A 27,597-nucleotide genomic window follows, 5' to 3' on the forward strand; every position below is an offset into this window, starting at 1 on the left:
CAGTAAGTCCTGGTTTGAGCCAAACGTTCACCTGGAGATTAGCTAAAATCTCTGGGTGAAAGTAAAGAGACTTATGGTGTTTCCATGGATTTTATAATCCAGTTATTGGCACCATCAGATTTAAGAGGCCAGTCCTAATAAAGTCGACAATAAGCACATATATCTACTACAATTCCATTCTGTAGTACCAACCATGCAGAACAGTTTGGCTCCAGAGAACTGTACAGTATGCCAACTATGAACACTAGTGGTTTTACCAGGCTCAATCAATAGCAACTTTGTAGTTAAATAAATCCTTCAAAGTACCAAGGCAATCACAACACTTAATGCATACCAGGGAGTAAATGATTCCTAATAAACAACATTTTTAAGATTTTTGATGAAATCATGAACATGTAATTTCTTGGCTGAAAGTTTAATCTATAGCCAAGCTGAAAGGATAAAAAAAAGCATGATTCTTCATTGTTTTAGCTTACCAGGAAGGCATGCAGAAAACCATTACTTTCTTATGGGTATGATATAGCTATTGCCTCTTACTTATACTTCAGTAATAAGCCTCTGTGAGTGCATGACAACCAGAAACTTAAACAAAAATACAAACCTTTATGGAAAGCTAAGGTAGCTATGATACATGCTGCAAGCCAGAAAAAGGGTATTTTGGTAACACATTTTGGCATGCTACAGGAAGCTGTATAGCTATTCCTAGAGCCTGATTACAAGTTGTGGAGGGTGGGGACACCTAAAGGAGAGACCAGTTAACAGTAATTTTAGGTGTAGATTTAACACCCATCATTACCGCACAACTCATAATTGGGACCGATAATGGGTGTAGTACTAATATGTAATAACATGAGCGATGTTTTAGAGATTCATAAAGATATTTTTGTGGTAATCTATGCACGTCACTGATCTCTGAGTACTTTCCTCCTCGTTTATACTGTCTCCTGCAGATGTTCTACACACGTAATCCATGGAGTACAGTTTGATATCAGGTTTGGAATACCCGTAGAAAACATCTGCATTTTGCATGCTTCTCCTACCTGTCACATACCCTTTTCACCCTTTAATACTAAACATCCAATGACAAGGAGCCCACCATACAGTCCAACTAGACCGGAGGCTTCATTGGTGTGTGTAAAATGATGCAGAATCGGATTCTATTACTTGGGTGTTAAGTAATGGCCACACTTACCATAAAACAGATGAAACCTTGTTACTATTCTGTGAATGTCATTGGGTAGGTGCAAAAACTTCCAGTAGCAATCTGAAGAAGCTTGCCGCGCTAGCCTCCGTAATGCCTCAAATATCCACACAGATGTCTTTTCATTAAGTGTTACAAACCAATTTGCCCGATAAATTATAGATCATTATCTATACTGCACTGTAAATACTGAATTGAATATAGTGCACCACCATTCAGTATTCAGGGACCTTCAAAATAAAAGTCATGAGGCATTTGTTAACTCTATGGATGGAAGGCCTTATTGGTTTTGGATTCAGACAAGTGACCTATGAATAGCTGAAGATGTCAGCCACTTACCTACAATGTTGCCTTGCTGGTGTGGTTTGATGCCGAGGGCTGAATAGTTGCTCACATTTGAACAATATATAGTCCTGTTTTTCGGTTAGGTTCACTCTATATAAATACTACCTAAATACACTCATGAAGAGGGTACTTACTTTTGGTAACACTCTTTCTGGAGAATACTCTATTTAACCACAGATTGCTCAACTTTAGAACATCTGTAGGCACCACACTGGATCCAGAAATATTCTGAGTAGGGCTCATGCTAGGTGATGTCACATTGCTCTGCGTTGGCTTTGTTCTGCAACAGAAGTGACTGAGACCAGCCGCATACAAATATGCACCACCGCAGCAGGCCTACGCTTTTCATACACTCGGACATGGAGAAGTTAGTTTTCTTCAAAGTCTTTTGAGTCACAAGGACTTGGTGACTCTCCCTCTAGGTGTAGTTGCGCATGGTCACCGGCTCAACTATCAGACGTTTTTTTCACCCTAAGGGTGAGTGAAAGCAATAGCATGCACTGATCAAAACAGTGACCATGTAGTACAAGGAATATTTCTGAGGGTTAACATGAAAGTATGTGTTAGACTTCTCATCCTTGGCGTGGTCTCCCTTAACGTTTTGCCTCTGTTCCCCAGGTTGCTGATGTGTGCTGGACTCTGATTTTACATTTTTTTCTTACTCTGGGCACATTACCACTGCTAACCAGTGCTAAAGTGCAAGTGCTCCTTTACAAATTGTGTATGTTATTGGCTTATCCATGATTGGCATATTTGGCTTACTAGTAAGTCCCTAGTAAAGTGCCAGGGCCTGTAAATCAAATGCTACTAGTGGGCCTACAGCACTGGTTGTGCCACCCACATAAGTAGCTCTGTAATCATGTCTCAGACCTGCCACTGCAGTGTCTGTGTGTGCAGTTTTAACTGTAAATGTAAGTGTACCCGCTTGCCAGGCCTGAACTTTCCCTTTTCCTTACATGTCAGACACCCCTAAGGTAGCCCCTAGGTAGCTCCAAGGGCAGGGTGCAGTGTATGGTTAAGGTAGGACATATAGTAATAATGTGTGTCCTGACAGTGAAATATTGCTAAATCCGTTTTTCACTGTTGCAAGGCCTGTCCCTCTCACAGGTTAACATGGGGGATACCTTTAAATATGATTAACATGTAGATTCCCTTTGGGAGCGGATGGACATGTGGAGTTTGGGGTCTCTGAGCTCACAATTTAAAAATACATCTTTTAGTGAGGTTGATTTCAAGAATGTGTGTTTGAAACTGCCACTTCTAGAAAGTGAGCATTTTCTTGCTTATACCATTTCTGTGACTCTGCCTGTTTGTGGATTCCCTGTCAGGGTCAGTTTGACAGTTGGGCTGGTTGCATCTCACACTAGACCGTGACACCATGGGAGCTGGGGTGTAGTCTGAATTTCCTGATGAGCCATTTGTGCTAGGAGGGAGGGGAAGAGTGGTCACTTACACCTGAAAGGGCTGTGCCTGTCCTCACACAATGCAGTCTCCGACCCCCTGGTGAGAGATGGGGCCTGGCCTGGGCAAGGCAGGATTTCACATTCAAAAGAGACTTTACTTTGAAGTAGGCCTACTTCAAATGAGAAATTGGGTATAAGAAGGGCACCCAAAACCACAGACGTTAGAACACTTCTGGAAACAAGAGGAACCTCTGCCTGGAGAAGAGCTGAGGAAGAAGAGCTGCCCTGCCTGTGACTGTGCTGCCCTGCCTGTGACTGTGCTTTGTGGAGCTATCCTGCAGTTGCTGCTTCTGCCAGAGTAAGAGGGCAAAGACTGGACTTTGTGTGCCTTCCATCTTGTCAAGAAAACTCCAAGGGCTTGATTTAGAGCTTGCCTCCTGTTGTTTGAAGACTCAGTGACAGCAAAGACTTCTCTCTGCCAGCACCTGGAGTATCTGGAGAGACTCCTGCTCTGACAAGTGGTGCCCTATCCAGTCCCTGGGACCCTGAAAGGAAAGGCTGGTGAAAATCAAAGGAAATCGACTTCGGACAACTCCGGACCGACGCCGCTGCTGAATCCAGTGACGCCGCCAGCAACCGACTCCGTGATCTTTGCTGGAACGCGACGACCTTCGCAGGCCCGACATCCCTGCAGCCCCGGTGAAGTCCGTGACTCCGTGGAAGTCGCCGCCGCACCATGTCGTGACCGATGCCGCTCGAAGTGCGCGGATTCAACGTTTCGCACAGACGCCACGATCCCCGACTTTGTGCATCAGCTTGTTTTCACTCTTCACCAAAGGTACTGTACCTGGGGGTCTACGCGACTCCGTGTCTGGCGCCGCTGGTGTTGGTTTGTTGGGAACGACTCCGTCACAATGCCGTGTTAACACCTCATCGAAGCATTTTGTGTTTCTAAGCGCTATTTTTTAGTTTAATCTTTAAAAATTCATAGCTTGACTTGTGTATGTCGGATTTTTGACGTTTTGGTCTTGTTTTGTTTAGATAAATATTTACTATTGTTCTAAACTGGTGTTGTGTCATTTTGTAGTGTTTCCATTAAGTTACTGTGTGTGTTGGTACAAATACTTTACACCTAGCACTCTGAAGTTAAGCCTACTGCTCTGCCAAGCTACCAAGGGGGTAAGCAGGGGTTAGCTGAGGGTAATTCTCTTTTACCCTGACTATAGTGAGGGTCATTGCTTGAACAGGGGGTTATCCTGATTGTCAACCAACGACCCCATTTCTAACAGTATGTATCAACTACTGGTTCCCAGAAAGGAGAGTGGGCATATGTGAATCCGTAGCACTACATGCAATGAGCAGATGATTACAAGGTAAGTAACTAATTCTGGTTGTAGCAAGTGTGACTGCAGATACACATACAGTACACAGGATCAAAGTCAGTCCTCTCTTAAGCAGTGGTTAAAAATTAGATGAAGCAGAGGTTTCAAACAAAGTCCCAAGGACAGCTTGACAAACTCAAGCTTGTTCTTTGGATAACACGTCCACACAATGTTTTGAAAAAGTGTGTGGAGTGGACCAAGCGGCATCTTGACAAATGTCTGCTATAGGAATTTTTCCTAGGAAAGCCATAGTACCACCTTGATGGCGTGTGGCAAGAAGTCACGGACAACCTCATGACTTATTTTTTGATAGACATGGTGGGGTGGGAAGGAGTTGCGTCCCGCTTTAGACTATAAAGAGGATATGTCTTGGGACCAACCTTGACAATGGGACCCAGTTAACGCGATCCGCTTAGGAGTGGGGAAGGACTTACATGGGGTCCATCACTTTTTTCGATGTTTGGCAACAAACAGCTTCACGTCCCAGTACTGGGTCATCTTTGGGGTGCATGATGGCACACTCATCGCATGACTTGGAGTCATGCGCCAAGGACAAACAACAAAAACATACCTTGTGCAAGTCCATCACCGACATCTGTTTCCAACAGTCACAGTAGGATTTGAACCCAAATGTTTTAGATGTGGACATTGTTGCCTTGCACAAGGGATTTCAATAAACTTTGCAAATAGACAAAAATGGGAGCAAAGCTCTTGTACTGCATTTGAAGGTGCAGTTAAAAAGGAAAAGGTGCAGTGGTGGCACTTATATGCGGCTCCTTTCCGTCACTTGTGGGGCGGAACAAAGTCAACACAGAACCGCAGGGCAATGCCTAGTAACACGCAGGAGTACTGCTGAGATAATGTCCAGATCTAGTTTGGTGCGTAGGACTATTCTAAAAGTTAGGAATTTGCAGATAGAAGGATCCAGCAGAAACATATATATATATTCATACATGCAGATGGCAGAAGAATAGGGCTAAGAAAGAGAAGGGCGTTGGGTCAGATGGGATCCAGGAAAGAAACATGTTCCCTGTGAAGACGTTAAGTGCTAGAAAGTACTGCGAAATAATGGGAACACATGGATGGAGCAATGGAGCCAGATAAGAAAGCGGGAGACGGACGGGAAAAGGGACAGATGTACATAAAGGAGAAGTAACACAGAAGATGGAAAGAAGGAACAATAGAAATGAAGAGAAGAGTTGGGCAGAAAAAAGAGAATGGATAATGGTAATGAATTAACACAACAGTAGAAACTTTGACTAGACAAAGTAGTGCAAAGAGAATGGGGATTGGCTGAACGGGACTGGATATGAGAACAGAGGGAAGGATAACAGGGAGTGAGGCACGCAGCAAGAGGGAAGGATAACAGGGAGTGAGGCACGCAGCAAGAGGGAGGAGATTAAGTAGAATCCAAAACATTTCCTTTGTGTAAGGGACTGAGGCTATGTTTTTGCGAATTTGGTTCACTGAATGGGCACACAAGTTACAAGGCAAGTCAAAAGAAAGAGACCTGGACCTTTTTGATCCACAGAGACCTCAGGCTTTCCTACCATGGCATTGGTGGTATTGTATATGAAACCTTTTAACTTCAGATGAGTCAGGTTGAGCGTGTGTTTATGTATATTACACATTTACCTTAAATAGATCTGCAGGGACAGGTAACATTTCTTCCTCATCTTTTAATTTGGCCAGAGATTTCTGCCACTCTGTTGGATTCTTTAACTCACGTACAGCTATGGGAAATAGAGAAAACATATACATAAACCACAGCCTAACAGATGGCAGAATTATAATATGTGTGATGTGTTAAAAATAAGTTTCCTGCATGACAACAAAAACACTGCAGTAAACAAGTACCTATTGGGGGTCGAAGTTCATAGCCCTGTTGAGTTGCCCAACCAACTTCATGGAGAAAAGGATCCAAGTAATATAACCACTCAGTAAATGATTCAGGATCTGCCAGTCCCTCATACTGTAGCTTCAGCCTGCCACCAATATTGTCTACTACAGTGACCAACCAGGCTCCTAAACAATCCTTGGCATCCTGAAGTTCCAACCTTGAACCTGGTGCAACGAGATCCAGTGGGTTCTTTCCTCTGTGAGGCTGCACATTCAGAGAAAGGGGAGATTAAAAGGCAAGAATAAGACAAAATCTTTAAGACCACACACTGGTATTACAATATTTTTGCCTCTACAACTGACAGTACTTTGCAGGTGATTACATTACTTGCAAAAATGAATGGTCTTAAGCAGATAGCTCACACTGAGCTGCACACAAAGAAAGGAAAGTGTGTAGGTTCTGTAAATAACTGTGTAATCCTTGGAGAAAAAGTATACCCAGTGAAAAATTATTTTCATATACAGCCCTGGGATTCATATTTTAATGTGCAAAAAGTACTTTTGAATCAAACAAGCATGGGAAAATTGGCCATGTAAGTCAAAGACAATTTCCCATGAAATCTGCACAACTACTCCAACCTTGGGCTTGTAGATTTGTTTTATTAAATTTGCAAGTTGTCTAGGAGGCAGATTCCCATTGGATACTTTGCCGGGAAGACATGATTAAATACTAATGACTCCAACAGAATAATAAAACAATATTTTTTAAAGTATTACTAAACAGAAATAAATGATGAGAGCTGAATGTTCAATAAAGGAATTCCTTGATCATGAAGTGGGCCCAAAGGAAATTTAAAAGAGCTAATTTAGCAATATTGCAAACTAAAATGTATAAGGGTTTCCAACACTAAAAGAGGCAATCGGAACATTTAAAAGAAATGGCCAGCTGAGCTGAGAAGTGTTAATCTACCTTATCTGCGTGGTCACCCAAGATTTTTTGCCTTTTGCTGGACCCCATATTTCTGCTGGCTTTAAACCTCTGTGCACTTTACCTCTGGTAACCTGTAGTAAAGTGCTTGTGCTCCCCCTTTTAAGACTGTGTAATCTGCATATTCCTAAATAGTATACTTAACTTACCTAGAAGTTCTTAGTATGTGGGACTAGAAATAACCAGGGCCTGTCAGTCAAATGCCACTAGTGGACTGCAGGACCTATAGTGTCATCCGCTACAATAGCAGTGCAAACATGACTTAAGGCCTACCACTGTAGAGTAAGTGTAGCAGTGCTAACCATCACAGAAAACTGTCAAAATTAACCCTTTTGACAGGTAAAAACATCCATCTTACATATTAGTAAGTCACTATTATATTCGCCCTGAAGCCGACAAGGTAGAGTTCATGGTATTTAATAAAACAGGACAAGTGGAACAATTAATAGCATCATGTCCCTATAGTGATAAAGCCTTAGAAGCACTTTTCAATATGGAACACCTAGATCCCCAATGTATAAAACCAGAGTGCAGATTAAACTACTAATATTGAATATAGGGAACACGACTAGCTAGAAAAATAATGAAACAACTATTTTTATTATTTGATGAAAATTCAATTCAATGCTGTAGTCAGATATTTTTCGTGAATATTAAGGAAGTGTAACTTTTAGAAAGTTACTTTTTTTCGTGACTGAAGTTTCTGGAGGCTAATTTGCAGTGGCTCGCCAGCTTCTCCCAGAAAAGGTGTAAAAAAGGTATGAAATGGCTCCCAGGGGCAAACAATGGGCTGACCTCAGTGGGAAGAGACTTGAGTCCTCGGAATTCCACAGAATATATATCCGGTGGAGGCAGACCATTAGTCAATACTGATTTCTGGAGGGAAACCTGGATGAAATGTTAAAGCCTGGGTTAATACAGATTACCTTATTATCAAGGGCATTCGTAATAGGGAATGACAAACACCTCAACACACATATTAATTTTGGTCCTTTCTTGATAATGTCAAAAGAAGTTTCTGAAATTTTTATACTGGTACCTTCATAAGACTTTACAATTTTCTTTTTCATACAATATTTGTTGAATAGGCAAGTTAACTTTGATAAAATAGTAATAATATTTCCATTCTAAAAAAATATTATAACTGTAACAATAAACATAACACAAGCATTGCGATGCAATAGGTCTCACATTTGCTTGGGTTAGAGCTATTGGCGTTGTAACTGCATAACTAAACTTTTCTTGCCACATAAATTGTCAACCCTGCGGCATAATTTTGTCCTCTCTGCCACATAATTCCAGTTGCCCTGCATATAACTAAAGCACTTCCATTTACCTTCTTCCTCTATCTGCAGCAAAAAATGAAAATATTGACATTATTTTTTTTTTTTTTATAATTATGTTGGGGACCCCTAGCCTAGTGTCAGATCCAGAGATGATCTGCACAGAAAGAGCACATGATGCATGGATTTATGGGCAAAAATGTTTTGTAAAAGGAATGCCCTGCAAAGCATTATGGAGCGAGTTTCCAAGTGCAGCGAATATTGTAGTATCTTGACTATAATGCTCAGAACAGCTCCTAGAGGGCATCACTATAAAAATAATATTTGTAAAAAATGTGGTCATGTAACCATACAGTCTGCCCCTAGAGAGCATAATCATATAAAAACAGAATGGCAGAAGGTAATGCAGTGTAACCATATATTTAGCCCATAGACGGCTAGGTGCATTACACATTTTCAGGCCTAGCAGGCCTACTAGAATAAAATAAATTTACAAACACTAACCACTCCCAGCTGTCAAACAAAAGTTCCAGCCATGAGAGAACTTAAAAAGACACTGACTAGTGGGAAGGGTTATTACTGTGTTGTCCTCCAAACCTAGTGTGGGGACATACAGATGCCCTAGACAGAAAGAGTGTGTTGTGCTGAACATTTTGATGGTGGTCCCATTGGGACTCCATTCATCCCTATAGGCCTTTAGGCCCAAAGGTGCAAATGGTTTTGCATTTCTGAATTTACAAAATCCTATTTGGAATTCGCAAATTAGGTAATGCAAATCCCAGGGTTCTGGGGGCCTAAGGCCACCTTTGATGCACCAAAAAAAAATGTGTGGACATGTAAAGCGCACACATGCCCTTGAGGCATGTGTGTGCTACATGACATTTTTAAAAATGCATTTTTAATGCACTTTAAAAAATTGCACATGCTTACCAACAAACTTAAATTTGTGGAAATTGCATTTCCTAAATGTCAAATTTGCATTTAGGAAATGCATGATACATGTGCACTGGTAATCGCAAATAGGTATTCCCTATTTGCGATTTCCTATTTAGGAAGTCGCACTTTGCGATTCCCAACGGAGTTGTAATTTCAGGGAATTGCTATTTTAGTGATTCCTTGAAATTGCACTGCAAATGCCTTTCATATATTCGGAAAGGCATTTTTGCATTTGTAAACGGTGGAATTCTGCGATTCGCACTGTTTGTGAATGCAAAAAGATTCGATACATCTTATTGTCAGCCACTAGAAAGCAGAACCGTATGAAATCAGAACGGCAGAATGTAATGCAGTGTAAGCATATTTTTAGCCCCTAGAGGGCATAGAGCATTACACATTTTCAGGCTTAGCAGGCTTACTAAAAAAACTACTCCCAGCTGTAAAACAAAAGTTCAGCCATGAGAGAACTTAAAAAAACGCTGACTGGTGGGAGGGGTTACTATTTCGTTCCCCCACCCCCCCTCAACCTAGTGTGGGAACGCAGAGATGCCCTGGACAGTGTGTGTCATGCTGAACGTTTTGATGGCAGTCCTATTGTCCTAGGACCACCACACAGTGAGATATGGGCAAAAATGTTTTGTAAAAGGAATGCCCCGCAAAGCATTATGGGGCAAGTTTCTGAGTGCAGTGAATATTGTAGTATCTTGACTGTAATGCTCAGAACAGCCCCTAGAGGACACCACAATAAAAATAGCATTTGGAAAAAACATGATCATGTAACCATAGTCAGACCCTAGAGGACATAACATGAAAACAGAATGTCAGAAATTAATGCAGTTTAACCATATACGTAACCACTAGAGGGCATAGTGCCTTACACATTTTCAGGCTCACTGTTAAACTACACAAGGCCCTTAAAACACAAACTACTCCCAGCTGTGAAACAAATGTTCCAACCGTGAGAGAGCTTAAAAAGACACTGACTGGTGGGAGGAGTTATTATTTTGTGCCCCCCCCCCCCAACCTAGTGTGGGGACCAGAGATGCCCTGGACAGTGTGTGTCATGCTGAATGTTTTAATGGCGGTTCTATTGTCCTAGGACCACCACACAGTGAGATATGGGCAAACATGTTTTGTAAAAGGAATGCTCCTCAAAGCATTATAGGGCAAGTTTCTGAGTGCAGTGAATATTGTAGTATATTGACTGTAATGCGAAGAACAGCCCCTAGAGGACACCACAATAAAAATAGCATTTGGAAAAAACATGACCATGTAACCATAGTCATCCCCTGGAGGACATAACATGAAAACAGAATGTCAGAAAGTAATGCAGTGAAACCATATACGTAACCACTAATGGGCATAGTGCCTTACACATTTTCAGGCTCACTGTTATACTGTCACACACAAGGCCCTTAAAACACAAACTACTCCCAGTTGTAAAACAAAAGTTTCAACCATGAGAGAGCTTAAAAAAACATTCAAAGGTGGGAGAGGTTACTATTTTGGCATTCCACCCAGCCTAGTGTGGGGACCCAGAGATGACCTAGACCAGTGGTTCCCAACCTGTGGTCCGGAGACCCCTGGGGGTCCGCGAAGCCTTCCCAGGGGGTCCGTGAGAGCCTAGAAAATTAAAAAATATTAATTGATGATTCATTGGGGGTCCCTGGGTTCCATTAATGTTAAAGTGGGGGTCCACAGAAATCAAAAGGTTGGGAACCACTGACCTAGACAGAAAGAGTGCGTCATGCTGAATGGTTTTGGTGGCGGTCCCATTGTCGTAGGACGACCACAGGCTGAGTTATTGGAAAAATGTTTTGAAAAAGAAATGCGCCACAAAGGATTATGGGGCGACGTTCCCAAGTGCAGTGAATATTGTAGTATCGCCTCTCCTGCTGAGCCAAGAGAGCCGCTTTGAGGATTCCTGTGTGTGTTTTCTGTGTTAAATGCTCCAGTTTGTATATTTTTCCACTGCTGAACTTGTTAAGTGGTACTCATGTAAAGCACTCCTCAGATTGAGGTTGCGCTATACGAAACTTCACATAGTCATGTAAAGCACTCACCCAATTCGGTTCCCGCTATATGAAACTTTACGTCCTCATGTAAGGTTCTCCTCTAATCCTGTTTGCGCTATATGAGCATTTTTACAACAAAAATATTAAATTAAATAAAAAGAACTCCCCTCCAGCTTGCATCCTTTGTGTACAGACACTACAAAGAAACCGCGGTATGCCCGAAACAAGGAAGAGGAAGAAACAACATATGGCCACGCAGCGCAAAGCGGTGAGGCAAAAGAAAAAAGTAGTGCGGCACACTAAGGTATATGGCTAATCGTGCAATAATCCATATAACAGGGTCAGTCTCCAAGGCGGTAACAAAGCAGCCTCATGGCAGGACAACTATAAAGCATTTAGCTACGAAATCAAGGGAATTTTGAAAGGCAGGCCAAAGATCAAATGAGAGTGATGGGTGTGAGATGGGTGTGTTGCAAGCCCACAGATGTAGATTAGAACATGTCGAGAGATAGTACTAGTGTGCTGCCGAGGCACGGCCTACAACATTGAATGTGGAAGGCAAGACAAAGGAGAAAGATGTTTTAATACATTTCTATGAATGGACAGGATTGTTACCTTCTTAGATTTGTTTTCACAAAATGGGCACCTCTTCTACAAAACAGGATGCTGTACTGAATACAGAGATCATTACCCTTATTCACTCCAGCAGCTCCGGTGGATACATTAGTTAAAACTGCTTTAGACATGAGTTGGTCTTAATTTTTCAGCAGTCCTATAGGGTGCCAAATAAGGGGTCATTTACAAGCCCTGATCCCAATAACAAATACTTGAATGTGGTCGTGGGTAAAAACAATGCAACTGTAATATCCCTATAAAAGATGTTGCTAAGTGATATTTCTGAGTATAGTGTTATCAATGGATGGTTCCAGTAGACTGTTGAATGCACAATTATATATTCACACCTTTAAAATCCAATATAAAACATAAATTGTGCAAAAATATGTGAATTTGAATAATCAACATGGTTAGTTTAATGCGTGCAATAAAAAAAGTTGGATGCATGCGTTAATTCCTTGCCACAAATTCTCTATATCGTATGCAGATGCACACTGTATGGTTATGCTGTGCCATTGGTACTATGACTGTGCAATATCCACCTGAGAAGGTGAAGCAGGCCTAGGTTTTGATCTCCGGTTCAGCTATCAATCTTCTGATAAGCAGGTGTAAATATTAAGGGAACTATTTTTGCACAATGTATTGTTTGATAGTGAATTGTAAAGTTGTGAATACAAAAACATATATTCCAACAAATTAAAACTCTGTTGGTGAATTATACGTTTGGCATCATTTGCAATACTTTATGTTTGACCTGGCACTTTTTTCAGGGCTATCCCTAAGCATTTTGCCTTCTTACTTCTGTTTTTTCTGACCTGTTTTTATTGGCTGTAAGGCTGTGGGCACTTTACCACTGCTAACCAGTACTAAAGTGCATATGCTCTCTGTCTTAAATGTATTGGTGATTGGATTCTCCATGATTGACATATTTAATTTACTATAAAGTCCATGGCCTAATACAGTGTATGGTGTGTGCCCAGGACCTGTAAATCAAACCCTACTAGTGGTCCTGCAGCACTGAGTGTGCCACCCACATGAGTACCCCTGTAAATATGGCTCAGGCGTGCCATTGCAGTGTCTGTGAGTGCAGTTTCAAACTACCATTCCGACCTGACAAGTGCACCCACCTGCCAGGCCCAAACCTTCCCTTTTACTACATGTACATTATCCTTAAGGTAGGCCCAAGGTAGCCCCATGGGCAGGGTACAGGGTTTTTAAAAGGTAGGATATGTAAAAATGTGTTTTACATGTCCCGATAGTGAAATGCTGCTAATTTCGGGTTTCACAATTGCAAGTCCTATCTCTCCTACAGGATAACAGAGGGGTTGCCTTGAAATATCTTTTAAGTGTAAAAATAGATCTTTTGGCGAAGTTGTTTTTTTAATATTAAGTTTGAAAATGCCACGTTTTGCTTTTTGCTTAACCTTTCTGTGCCTCTCTGCCTGTCTGCTGAATACATGTCTGGGTCAGGATGACAGGTGGGCTGTTTGTGCATTCATTCTAGACAGTCACACAAAGGGAGCTGAGGTGTGCCCTGCATATCCTGATGGCCCATCAGCAGGCTGATGGGTATTCCTGAGCTAAAGTGGTGGGAGAAGCTGACATCTGTACCTGAATAGGGCTGTGCCTACTCCCACACAAAGCAGTCTCCAACCCCCAGGAGAGTGTCTGGGGACCAGCGCAGGGAAAGGCAGGGTCTTGTGCACTACAATGACTTCTCTTTGAAGTGTGCCTACTTCAAAGACAGAAATGGGTATAAGTAGTGGACCGCTGACACCATATAGTTAGAATCCTTCTGGACTGAGGAAATTCTGACAGGAAGATGGATGCTGTAGGAGGGACTGCCACTCTGCCTGTTGCTTTGTTGGCTAGCCTGCTGCTTGCTGTGTCTGTCCTGGGAGTGAAAGGACTGGACTTGGCTTTCTACATCCTGCTTCCAGAGGATCTCCAAGGGCTTGGACTGAGCCTGCTTCTTGTTAAGAAGTCTCAGGGACATCAAAGACTTCATCTGCCAGTGCTTGGGCTCTTCTGTTGAGATTCCTAACTTGCCAAGTGGTGCCAACTCCAATCATGGAGCCCTTATATGTGCAAGCTGGTGATCTGAAGGAGAAAATCCATGCATCGAGGTACCGTGCTGGAAGAACTGATGCACAGCCCGTCCCGCGGCTGGAGAATCAGCGCAGCTCCTGTATTTCAGCTGCAGAATCGACGCAGCACCTGTTTCACCGTGGTCCCATCAACACTGAGCATCTGGATTTTCCACGCAGCGTCCCTGGGTGCCAATTTTCCATCAACCCCACAGTAAGGAACCAAGGCCACATGCCCGGAACTCCAAGTATAGCCTCTCCTGCAAGGAAAGAATCAACGCACCACCTCCCCTGCTAGTAAGGAACCAACGCATCCTGACACCTGTGAGGAAAGAACTGATGCATCACTTTGCTTGTCTGGCACCTCACCTCCCCTGTGGCTCGCATCATCTTTGCTTTTGACGCTTCCCAGGTAATTTGTGCTAAAAAGATACATCCATTGATTCCTATTGATTAAAACTTGCTTAAACTTTTAAAAGTGATATCTTGACTTATGCATGTTGGATTTTTGTCTTGTTGGTCCTGTTGTACTCAGGTTAATAGTGGCTATTGTTCTAAACTGGTGGAGGGGGGGGTGTTAGTGTGTGGGGGTGTTTTTCTTTTTTCTTACACATTTCCTCTGAGATTAGCCTGACTGCTTGTGCTAAGCTAACCAGGGGAAGAAAGAAGGGGCTATCTTAGCTGTGTGACTCCCTACCCTGACTAGAGTAAGGGTCCCTACTTGGACAGGGTGCAACCAGTCAACTAGAGACCCCAATTCTAACACTTCCAAACACTAATCTGAAAATCAAACAATTTGCATTTGAACACATGCATCTACGTTCACAGTTTTAGCCAGAAAAAGACAAGCACTCACGCCCTCTAGAAGGTTGGCAGGAGCACTGCAAGCTCCACTCAGCGTCTGCTGAAGGAATTCTTTCCAGTCAGAAATCTTCTCCTTGATACCTAAGAGCAGGAGTGAAAACAATTAATTGCTCTGGTGCTCATCCTTAAGCATGAACAATGGTAGCACTTTTTAACTTATATACTTACTGGTCACAGTGTGGTAATTTAAAGCAATATCAATAAGTTTATGCACTATGTAATACCAAACACTGTCCTCTATGTTTCACTGCACACAATCACAGTTGTTACAATATCTGGCAACCACATCAAAGCAGAACCACAACAGAAAAATCAACAAACAATGCGCATTCATTTGCCCAGAATGTTTGCTTCTCAACCTGACAACAAGCAAAACACTTTAACGCTTGGCCGTAATACAAACTTAATTATGTCACAACTGCATACCTTATATATATGGGCCTCAATGCTGCAAATATACTTTCCTGGAGGGACTGAAGCCAGCAATAATTTTCAAAGAAATAAATTTTGATATCTAGAGTTGCACAGTAGTTCTGAATACATCAGATTAGTTTTCTTTTTCCTCTCCCTATGCTACGTAATAATATCATTAGCAATCATGAACGTTTATTTCTGTTGTGCAAAAAAACAAGGGGCAAACATGTCACCACCACCATCGCTTGTCACAAAATGAGGTGCAGTTCTTTTAACTGCTCTATGTAGCATAGCAGTCCCCAGAGCCACTTGCAACAGCAACGCAGGGTAGGTGCATAGTCGCGGTCTAATATCCCAGCTTGTGGAAGGTGGTTTCTGTTGATTCTATGCTGTCAAGGTGATTTGTGAGGTTACCTACAGAGTGTACAGAGCTACAAGTAGCTTTTAGTTTATGAAGTCAGTCGTATTTATCTAAACAGTTTTTAGAGAACCCTAGTTAAATACAGCCTGACCTAATAAAAAGTAAACACTTATAATTGTAACATCATACTTTATCATATTTTTTGCAGTGTTGCACAGCACAAACTTAGCACAATGACATTAGAGAGCTTTACAACAGAACCCAATTACAGGAAACGTTTTTTTAAGGCCCAAGGACATTATGGGCCAAATTTAGAGATTTGCTGTTGGGTTACTCCATCACAAACATGACGGATATCCTGTCCACCTCATTAAAAGTGCATTATATCCAATGTCATTTGTAATAATGCAAACAGGATAGCCATCTTGTTTGTGACAGAGTAACCAGTCTACCAAAATCTAAATCAGGTCCCAAGAGATCTACCCAAAACCACAGGATGGTGAGCATCCCCATGGCCAAGGTCAGCAGCCCTAGCTGTCAAGCCCATCTGTCCTCTGGTCGGGTGGCCAGGTGATTTCGGTAGCCTGTAAAGTCTAACCAGGGCCAGTGGAAATATGGTATTCTAATGCATTTCTCATATAATTGTAGATTTGGCATGCAACATATTCCAACATCTACTCTAAATTGGAAATTTCACTAACAGATGCTTCCAGCTTAGATGAATCAGCAGTTACTTAAGGACACCACATGTGGTGCAGCACAGTGGTTGACCTTTTACCAACGTTACTGTGTCACTTTCAGATGGTGTTTGCAGTATTCAATTGTTAAACAGCTTTTAATGAAGTGAAACCTCTTTCAAGGAGGATAGAGACGATAAAGATAGTGGGGGTATTGAGTCTGGGAAGAAGTTACTGTTCACAATGACCCAGGAGATTTGAGCTCTAAACACCCTCAAATCTCAGTTCAGTGGGAGGAGATATTCAAGACCTAATTGAAAAAATTAGGGCACGTTAACTCTTCCAAATAATTGTTAATGAAATAATTAAAATCTATTCATTTACTTTTTAAGTATTAGGTTTTAAACGAAATAAAAATAAAACACCTTCAGTAGCATTTTTATTTTAATGTAATACTCCCCTGACCCACTTTAAGAGTGGTGGGGCATCATGTTATCAAGACACTGTAAGAGACTAAGGGCCTGATTTAGAACATGGGTAAATGGGTCACTCCGTCACAATCGTGATGGATATCCCATCCACCAACATCTAAATTCAATAGGATAGAATGGGATTTAGATTTCAGCGAGGGGGATCTCTGTCACCATTGTGCCGAAATCTAAATCAGGCCCTAAGATTTCTAAATTGGTTCAGCCAAACATACTGGCAAATTAGTTACCCAAGTAAGCTTGTGTAGTATAAAACAGATATGAAACCAGAGAGTAAGCTGATGCGGTATTTCGGACTGACTGGTTTGGATTGAAGTAGCCATCATCACTTCAATGTCACAGAAGAATTACACAATCAGATCTCAAGCAGCGAGTCAAACTGGCTTGAAGAAGCTACAAAGTCCAATTAGTTATAAACGATGTTTAAAGCCCAGGCTTAGAGTCGAGGAAGGCATGAAACACAAACTTTCTGTTCAGCTATTGATTGCAGATGGGAAGAAACTGCCAGAGAGCTCACGTAACCTTTGATAAAATATAAGGACTGCACTACTGAAAACTACAAAACTGTTACAAGGGGTGATGAGTAAACTGTTCACAGGGTTTCTATTCTGTAGCAACATGGGAGCTGCATGCACTGGATACGGACCGGCATGGCAGATTCCCTATATATTCACTGAAGGAGCTGGTGTGGGACATGCAGAATGCACTCTAAACATTGTCATGTTAAAAGATCTCAAAGGTCCATCTAGGAGTGCTGAAGAGTAATCCACAGGCAAGCACAGGAGAAACACAGCTGTTGTAAATGTTCTTTAGGGTCAACCTAGAAGAGAGAGCAAAGCAGTTCTCAGGCAACCTGTATGAAGCTCTATATGGTTCATCCTAACGCAAGGGGAAAATGGCCTTTCAGTATGTACTGTGAATAGAAAGGCTGACAAAATATCCTATCAGAACTATCCAGGGTGCAACCCCACCAAAATGAAGCCATAGCTAACGCACTTTACAGTCTACTCAGAAGCGACATGGGACATTATACAAGCATATGCTGGTTACATCTTGCCAGGGCCCAAGAAACTCAAAGGTGTTCTTAACCACTGCCCTATAAAAATAGTTACCTAACAGCATTAAAAGGTCTTAATACTTATGAAAACACCACACTTTTACTATTTGCATGCAACTATGGTCTCTTTGTCTTAGGTAACAGGGTCACCGAATGTCAAAAGGTTCATCATCAGGAAATGGTGTTGAAATTCCAAATGGTCCCAGGAATGGAATGTCCTCCTTGAAAATGAAGTGGGCTTCTCTTTCCTCTTACACTTTTTTGTGTTTGTTTCTATGGGAATATCTCTTAAGAGAAGGCAACATAGCGTTGGGAGAGACAGAACGAAGGGGTGTCTCCCTGTGGGTGTTAACACAAAAATCACTTGACCTACCGCTCACTGATGGACTTCAGGTGCATGGAGGTGCAAGACTCGCAGGCCACAACATCATGCCTCCAACCCAGAATTACCACATTCAGCCATCAGAGGGGCCAAAATGGATATCTTCTTGTGGCACCATCTGCACGGCTTAGAGCCTGATACTCTTTGAAGAGACATCTGACTTAGTCACTGTGGCAAGCTGAGAAATGTGAGACACAGAGTCTGCTCCTGACCACGTTGATGAGACTGCGAAAACAGGAACTGACATAAGCATGCAGGCTTGTGCCTAGAACTCTCCCGTGACATGTCCAGAGATAAAGCCACATCTGGAGAAGCCTGGCTGGGAAGAGTCAGTGCTGGACAAACATATTCTGTCCCAATCTGAAGACTGGAAGGAGCCATCATAAAGTAAGGCATCTGCCGAAAGATGCACCCATCCGAAATAGATAGATATGGTAAATAAGTAGTTGAAAAAAAATTCTAGCCTCAATAGGCAGCCAGTGCAGTATCTACAAAAAGTGGGAGTCCAAAGTAAATGTGTGGTCCTTGGTCAAGCCCAGGTAGATCACAGTGACAATCCAACTGAGATCCAGGTAGTGCTATAATTGCTGAAACATGATCCTGACAAGTCGAGCAAGATACAATAATTCTAAGGAACATTACTAAAAAAAATAATTTAAAAAAAAGCAGAATGAGGGGCGTTTTTATGAGCCAGTGAAAGGTGACTGCCAAAGTGAAATCCTAGCACGCAAACCTAAACGTCCATTGAGCAGACCAATAGATGAACAGGGCTCATCCAAAACCCCTGATCTAATGGATATATGCATGTAATATTTATATCTTTTTATGATTTTTTCATTTCTTTATTTATTTACATGAAGGTGGCGGAACAGCTAATTCTGTCTCTATGTCAAATCTAAAAACAGGACGCCAAGGAGACTCAAAGATATCCAGAGCCTGTAAAATGATGTTAAGTTGTAGGATAAGGCAGAACCCTAGGATATAAAACAATATATCTGCTTTGCACAAAATAATAAAGGGTGGAGAGCTACTACTCGAGTTGAGCTCATGAGACAGGGCAGGGACCAAGTACTATATCTCTTTATAGTGATTCCCTGGTAGACAAATGGAAGCAATATGCAGAAATAGTATTAATTGGAGGCTTAGTCGGTTTTATTATAATTCTTTTGATGTAAAGATGTTGCATCTAAATAATGATGACAAAGAAATACAAAGGAAAATATAGTGTGCAGACCCCCCTCATGTTAGCATTTAATTTAAAGAGGAGAGAACAGAACGTCAGCCTTTTCACTCTCTTCACAACTACCCTGGTATATGAAACAGCAGGTAAAGGTCTTTCAGGTAGCTGTGTTTATTAGACAACTAACTGTAGCGCCAATATAATGGCTCGGAGTAGTGCAAGTGCAGACCCCAGGCCATGGCAGACAAAAATATATGCACCACTTGCCCGCCTGATGTGAAGACGCTAAATACCATGGTAAGATCAAAATAAATTCATAGTCAGTCACAAAAACATCAGCAGAGCAAAAGCTTTAAAGCATTCCTCATAGTGCTCACAGGCCGGTCTATCCCTGTATAGTGAAAAGGCCCTCGTTACTGCTATATTTGGGGTAGCCCCTTTTATAAATGAGGTCATCATTGATGAAATAGGATAATTCTGTTTCAGAAACCTCTCCTCTTCACAGCTATCACAATAAACCCACATACATGCATCTCCTACATGACTGTGCTGTACCCTCACAATCTAGCAAACGTTTTACTCCCTGTGCTAATCATTACCGTACACCATCAGAGAAGCTAAAGAACTGCAACTGTGACATATTGATGGGACTGTACATGAGTTTCTTAATATACCAGGGGGGACTTAATTCCAGATACGGGCAATGGAAACTGAAGGATGCAGGTAATTTGGGCTGCTACCAGTGAAAACTAGCATTGGCAAAGGCAATTGGTGTGGGTTTACTGTGCTAACACATGCTATGGAGCGAGCAGGATCAGACAGAGAAGCTATAGTTGTAAAGTGGTCCCTCACGTAGTTCAATTTAAGTGTTCGAGTGGAGGCACAAGATCCATTCAAAGAGCCAACAGTATTATGTGAGAGATGGATACTCCACTATGCTGTCGCGAATGACAAAGTCTCAAGCCAATGGTTAAGAGGGGAGCACCCAAAGGCCTCTCTTTGTATATTGTTAACAATACATCTTGCTGTCAAAACCCAAACATAAGTATTTATTCATTTTTTTATTTATTATATTTATTAAGGGTGACCCTGGCTAGGGAGGGGCAGCAAAGAACTGTACTCAGCAAACAGGATGCCGAAAATGCAACAAACAAGGTACACTTCATATATCAACAATGCAGTGACCCCTTATTCATTATCTGTCTTCTGTGCTGTTATAAGAACATCTGATCGTACAGGGATAAGAGGCAGGACAACATTCAAATCCATGCAAAATTGTCTTTTGACCTTCCATTTATAGATGCTATCCACGCGGCGCGGCATGTGCTGGTTGCATATGTCTAGGGGTGTGGAAGTAACCAGGAATCGAAAGCTAGTCAGTGGCAATCTAGGACTCTCAAAAGGAATTTGAATTCGTAAGGGCATACATCACAGCTGTGAAGAAAACTCCTCCAAACACCACAAACATACAGATGTGCATGACTAATACATGAGCTATGGAGCAGCACAATACATGTAATAAAAACAATTAACCATGATGTTCAAACGACTACTCACGCAACAATTCACTCCCTCAAAAAAAATATATACAAAAATTTTCAGGCAGAAATCAACTAAATTGTCCACAGAGTTTTGGGTTTTCTTTGAATTATTATAATCTGTTATGACATACTAAATTAATTGCAAAGCAAAGGAAATTCCACATATCCTCGGCATGACCATATTATTAAGCAGCATGAAGGAAACCAATATATAGAAACAGAGGCTGAGCCAGTGCGTCATAGGCCCTCCTGCAAGGAAGGAAATTACCCCCGGGATGCTGTTTGAACTGAAAATACAGCAATAATCAGAGTTCAGTGGGCCCCTCAGGTCCCTGAGCGCCAGTGACACTGCACCCGCTGCATTAATTGAAGCTACACTCCTGTACAAAAAACACAAGATTACTCCTACACTAAAACGAGCCAGGGTTTCTTTCGTACCTTCAGGCGGCTTGAAGATTTTCTTATTCTGCTCACACCAGCCCAAGGGGTGCAAGTTTGCCGTCATGATGTCACACCAAAAGTCTGCCTTTCGGTCTTCGCCGTAGCCATCATACCGAAGCAGCAGGAGCTGTCCGCAGGTGGTGATGACGGTGGCCACCCAGTAGGCATCCACCTCGTTCTTCACAGCAACCTCCAGTTTCATGCCAGTAGTAAACCCATTCTGCAAACTGGTATCCACCTGCACAGAAAAACAGCCAATCAAACACTGAGCCCACAAGGGCAAGATCACACAGAGCATTTAACAAAAAAAATGATATGAACTGACTTTATAACTGACTTGTCTTCATCGTGGTCCCAGTAAAGTAAATCGTTCATGACTATCTGAGAGAAAAACTGAGCAGAGCTCAGAGGAGACTCCTATGCACGACATGCAGTGGAAAATCTGAGAGAAGTCAGCTCCTCACATGAGGGTTCTTGAGGGTGGTGTGATCTGATTGGTTGACATTGGAGTTTGGTCCTTTTTTTTTTTTTTACAAAACGACTGTGATATGTTTCTAAATTTAAGGCCTAATACACTTAGGCCCTCATTCTGACCTTGGCGGTCGGCGGAGAGGCGGCGGTCGAACCGCGAACAGACCGGCGGTCAGAAAAATGGCATTCTGACCGCGGCGGTCACCACCGCGATCGACCGCCACTTCCCCACTCCGACCGCCACGGCGGTCATGACCGCCGGGCTGGAGTTTGCGCACTCCGGCCCGGCGGTCGTCCCAAGACCGCCAACGGTATCATGACCCTGCCTACCGCCGCGGTTTCTGGCGGTCGGGAACCGCCATGTAACCATGGCGGTAAGCACTATCGGGGCCAGGGAATTCCTTCCCTGGCACTGATAGGGGTCTCCCCCACCCCCCACTACCCACCGAGTCCTCCCCCCACACCCTCCACCCCCCTGCAACCCCCCAGAGGTGGTACGAACCCCCTCCCCACCCCCACCCCGACATGCACATACATGCACCCCGACATGCACACACCCCCAACATGCACATATACACACCCCCTACACACACATACACAACGGGGACACATACCCGCTCACATACATGCAGACATGCGCACCTGCCGAACAGCACACATTACCCATAGACACAGCAGCACCCCCCGCCCGCATACACGCACTCACACACCCCCTCTACACACTCACACGCACACCCCCATGCACGCCCACATCACACAACACCCCCCCTCCCCCTCCCCTCACGGACGGTCAACTTACCTTGTGCGTTGGTCCTCCGGGAGGCGACGGGAGCCATGGGGAGGTGACCGCCAACAGAACACCGCCAACAGAAGACCGCCACACAGATATGTGGGTCGTAATTCTGTGGGCGGTGTTCTGCTGGCGTGGCGGTGGAGGTTGACCAGTCTCCACTTTTCCGCCGACCGCCAGTGTGGCTGCTGGCGGTTTCCCGGCGGAACGCTCCCAGCAGTCGGAATGCACACAGCGGCATACCGTCGCGGTCGGCGGTCTTCACTGCGGCGGTAACTCGGCGGTCTCGCGAAAAGACCGCCAAGGTCAGAATGAGGGCCTTAATCTGCATATGCCCTTGAGCATAGCTTCTGTATTACACCGGGGACTCCCATCTCGACGGTGGGGAAGGATTCAAGCATGTGAATTTATTAAAGTTCCAATACTGGATTAATAATACAATTTTCTGTGAGAGGCGCATCACCCATATTTATATATGTTTATTTTTATCTAGATTTAAGCGCTTTGACCTAGATTAGCTATATCACCACAACATATAACCAATGCATCTTACTCCTGTAGGATATTATAGTGTTGCCTCTGGCCTAATGACCCTTACATTTTGACTCACAAGCATAAGTAGATCCAACAGAAGTTCGAATTGTACGAAGGAAAAAACTACGACTAAAATAGTACCAACTTGGCAAAGAATCTGATGAAAAAATAAAGGAACAAATACGTTGTGATGCATCCATCAGCTGCAAATGAATCCCCATATGATTCAAACAAGAACTAGTATGACAGGAAATACTCTATTTCATCTTGGATTGGGAACTTCTGATATAATTCCCTGGATGTACTAATGTCTTGTAAAGGACAGACTATTAGGTTTTTCCAGGCCGCTTTCCTGAAACGTATGGCATGTATCTACTGCACTGAAGAGAAGCCTCGGTGAGACCTCATTTGCCCAGCACTGAACTCCACAATCTTGCTGCAGCCCTTCTCAGCCAGTCCTCTGCGTGGTTCGTGGAGCTCCTCTCTAGGTGACCAGGAGCATGGAAACACCAATGTGACCTGGGTAGGGAGGATGCTTCACCAGCACTGGGTGCAGCATCGTCCAAGATGGTGCCTGACTGTGCAAGGAGCACATCTTTTCCTGAATGCTTACCGTCTCTGCTGAGTACTACACATAAAGGCTAAATTACTTCCTCCCATTCAAAAACATTCTGGCCCTTGGGATGCCTGAAGGAGAACATCTTGTTCACATTAAATAAGAAATCTGTCTATTCTGGCTCGAGGTGGAGCTTCCAAGGACTGGTGTGGCACTGTGGCCCTTTGCACTTCGTTCTACAGAGAAAGCTGAGCGGCACTTAGGCTTTAAAACTGTTTTGACCCAGTCCTCAAAAACGAGCCCCCCACTGGTGCTTCAGCTGTATCAGGAACACCCACAAAAAATGATATTGTTCCTTTAGAGTGCCCTTCTACATCTTCAGCTCTAAAACGTAATAATAGGAGCCAGCGGTAAGAGACTTCACAGTAGTATTGGGCTGTGAGACTTCATTCAACACTTGCTTCAGGTCAGTCTCAAACACTGCCAGATCAACTCTTTTCATAAAATTAGTTTACAGAATATTGAGGTCAATAGTCATGAAGTCTATTTTGTGTTCCGGCCCGGTGCTGGTGTTATTCGCTGCCGACAATACATCATTAAGGGATGAGGGCCAGCAGGTGCCAACTAGCCAAGGCCTTGACTGTTGTTGGACAGCGTTGCCTGTGCAGCTTTGTGAGGATCTGATAAAAGCAAATTTGTATCGGCTATTGATCTGGTGTTGTCTACTCCCCCTGTCTCTGCAGATGGTGATTCAGCAGGCTGTATAGAAAGACATTCCGAAGAAGCAAGATGGAAAAACAGAACAACGCGGAGATCACACCCTTGCCTCGATATGCCAACCAGTGCCCAATTGAAATGACAGCACTAACTAATGGAGCTCCAGTCATGCAGCGGTGGTGCTTCAGAATACGTCAAAGCTGGCACACATCAAGCAATCAGGAGAATATATACTGAACAATTAGGAGTAATGTGAAAAGGGGGGCATTCTCAGTGTGAACTCTTACCTCCAGGATGAAGAAAAATGAATCAAGGGAGGCAGTTCCCATACGAAATGTTGATTTTAGAAGCCAGTGCCATTTGCCCTCTGCACCGTAGGCTCTCACTGGCTAAACCCAGGTACCCTTGTCAATTGATTCTGACTGTATGACGTAGCTTCCAAAAAGTTACTACAAAATAGGGGACGGTACCTTGCCAAGCATATTGCTGCATGTAAAATCCAGTTTTGGGGGGTATAGAGGTTTTCCAGTAAGACGTTTAAATCTACAGTTTTCTTGCTCAAGGAACCCTTTGATCACATGAAATAATTACTTTTGATATCTTATATAGCAGCTGTTGGCTCCTGCCATAATAGCCTTTTAAATGATTTGTGGCCAGCTCGACACTCAAATCACAGGCAGTGTGAAGGGCTTGCCGAGCCACTGCCTTTATATCAGTCGCACTAGGATTCGTCTACAAACTCTTTTTAGTCCCTTTGACTACCTACTTCAACCCCAAGCAAGCCTGAAAAAAGTCAGGTGGTGCCGATTATGTGTAATACGAAAAGATTTTATGTGTACGTGCACAACACACAGTTAGTGGCATAGTACACTCGATCATCATATTACAGTTGTAAGGTGAGGGCAATTCAATCAATAATATGTAATACGGCGTGTAACAACTTTACTTGATTCTGGACAATAGACACGATTCGAAATGTCCCGACAAAGTCTGAAGGCTATTTCTCTTCTAGTCTACGCATCCTCTTTGTCGTGGTCTGTCTTTTGGGACTCACAGTTGTCGACGCCTGCAGGGTTTATAAGCCTTGTAAATCCTCTTTGATTCGATTCTGAATGATTATATTTAAAATACGACACAACACGTTTAATAAGCTTCAAGTTGCATGTACAAATGCTTCGAAACAATCCCGATTGGAAAACCTAGTACACGAGGCGTCATTTATAAAGAGGGTCGATGGATTTACTTATTTACTTGGGGAAAGTCATAGAAAGAGCTTTTTCGTATGCCTCTTCTGCCACCTACCGGCCACTTTAGTGAATGGTAGGCAGGTTGCCGTTTGAAATGACTGTCAATATGCATTACAACCAGCAAGACGGTATGACAGACTAAAACGCCATTTACAATATCCAAAATGCATAATTTGAACCAAAACACGGAGCTTACGCAGCAAGATAAAGTACAATACAGTGAAATGAAAATTTCGTCGTGCTTGTTTCTCGGTCAAAGAATAATGCAGGTAAGAGTTCCACGTGATTGTTTTCCAGTGGTGAGTAAATGTCCTTCTGTGATTTATGCTAAAAATAATTTAAGCGTTTACTCAATATGCATGATCATGAGTTCAAGTGACTACTAGAGGATACATTTTTTGAGAATGCTCATCTCTCTTACCCAGTTCTATGTTTTCAAGGTGCAACTTCAGCCTGCAGCCAGTTGCCTACAGTGTAAAAAATTATACTTCTACAGGGAAAAAAACCCTGTGCCTAACAGACAAACCCTGATAAAATTAAGATGAATCTTGCCTGCACCGTGTTGCCAGGGCCGGACTGGGAACCCAAAGCAGCCCGGGCAACTTTGAGTGACCAGCAGTTCCAAATACAACTCCCCCCCCCCCCAACCCCAGGTCGGGGGGGGGGGGTGCAAGTGTGAAGCACTGCTGCTTTTGTTACTGGTTGTCAATATCGCAGCAAAATCGACCCATAGTAACAAAATCAGTCCCCACTGCAGCAACCCACCCCCCCCCCCCCCCCCCCCCCCCACAGGGGAAAAAGTCCGATTCCCGCTACAACCAGTCTGGCGTTGCGTGTTTCAGTGACTAAGTCAGCCCTGACCATGCTCGAGTCTGCTGAGAATGAACCGGAGGATGGGTTATCCATAGTGCTTCCCAAAGTTTTAAAAACTATGGCCCAACTTTTAAAACAAAAACAAAAAATGTTTGCAGCTCACCTAGTTTAAATGAACATGAGGTGGGGAATTTTTTTTATGTAACTAAAGCACTGTGCGGTAGTGCACTGTCATTTGCAGAAAGCACATTTTTCAGTGAAATGTCCAATACATCAGCAAAGACATTCAGTTTTACGGATAAAACTATCAAAATGCATCTGGGCTACTTTTGTGCTGGAATGCCAGGCAGTGTGCTCCCTCCTCCTTTTATAGTTGAGCGATGTCAATGTTCTTCATATAGAACATTTTGTTCGTAGAGAAAAGTTGAACTCTCCTGCAAATGATTCAGAGAATTAGAAGTGTTCTTGAGTAAAACCCTTGGGGAATCTTGTTTTGGAATAAAACATTCAGCAATTTAACATGATCACATAAACCACTGCTTCCCAATTTTTTTAGGAACCACAACACAATTTGTGGAACAACACGTTTGCAACCCTCCTTGCTTTAATGGATATGAGGTGTCTGTTTTTTAATTCATCATTTACTGACAGAACACTTCCCATTAAAAAGCACACTAAATTTGCATTCAGTCTTACTGATAAAACTACATTGCACACTAACTTTAATGTGTGGAAATCGGCTTCAATGAAAATTCATAATTTGTGCATGACCAAATGAAGTGTCTTTGTTTATTTGGATGCTATAAAATATTTGTTTCCATCACACTTCAGAATTACAAAACTTATGCCTCATTTTTGCTCATCTAACTGCTGTGTGTACAGTTAATTTACGTGTTTTTGTAGTCTGTAACACAAAATGAGATCCTACACTCTTTCTTTCCCACTCCCTGTACCCGAGCAGAATGTAAAT

The 27,597-nt window shown here is 42.8% G+C and overlaps 1 protein-coding gene across 4 annotated transcripts in view; it reads right to left on the minus strand.

Annotated features, from left to right (window-relative positions):
- SFMBT1 (Scm like with four mbt domains 1) overlaps positions 1 to 27,597 on the minus strand; it is a 477,315-nt gene that overhangs the window by 214,052 nt on the left and 235,666 nt on the right. For all 4 annotated transcript variants that reach the window (XM_069206385.1, XM_069206386.1, XM_069206384.1 and 1 more), the window contains 4 exons: positions 21,497 to 21,737; positions 14,951 to 15,039; positions 6,189 to 6,435; positions 5,967 to 6,064 (listed from right to left, as the gene is read on the minus strand). In XM_069206385.1, coding sequence (XP_069062486.1) covers positions 5,967 to 6,064; positions 6,189 to 6,435; positions 14,951 to 15,039; positions 21,497 to 21,737 — 675 coding nt within the window. The remainder of the gene's footprint in view (positions 1 to 5,966; positions 6,065 to 6,188; positions 6,436 to 14,950; positions 15,040 to 21,496; positions 21,738 to 27,597) is intronic.

The sequence above is a fragment of the Pleurodeles waltl genome, chromosome 9 (genome assembly GCF_031143425.1).
Source record: "Pleurodeles waltl isolate 20211129_DDA chromosome 9, aPleWal1.hap1.20221129, whole genome shotgun sequence".
In the NCBI taxonomy this organism is placed as follows: domain Eukaryota; kingdom Metazoa; phylum Chordata; class Amphibia; order Caudata; family Salamandridae; genus Pleurodeles; species Pleurodeles waltl.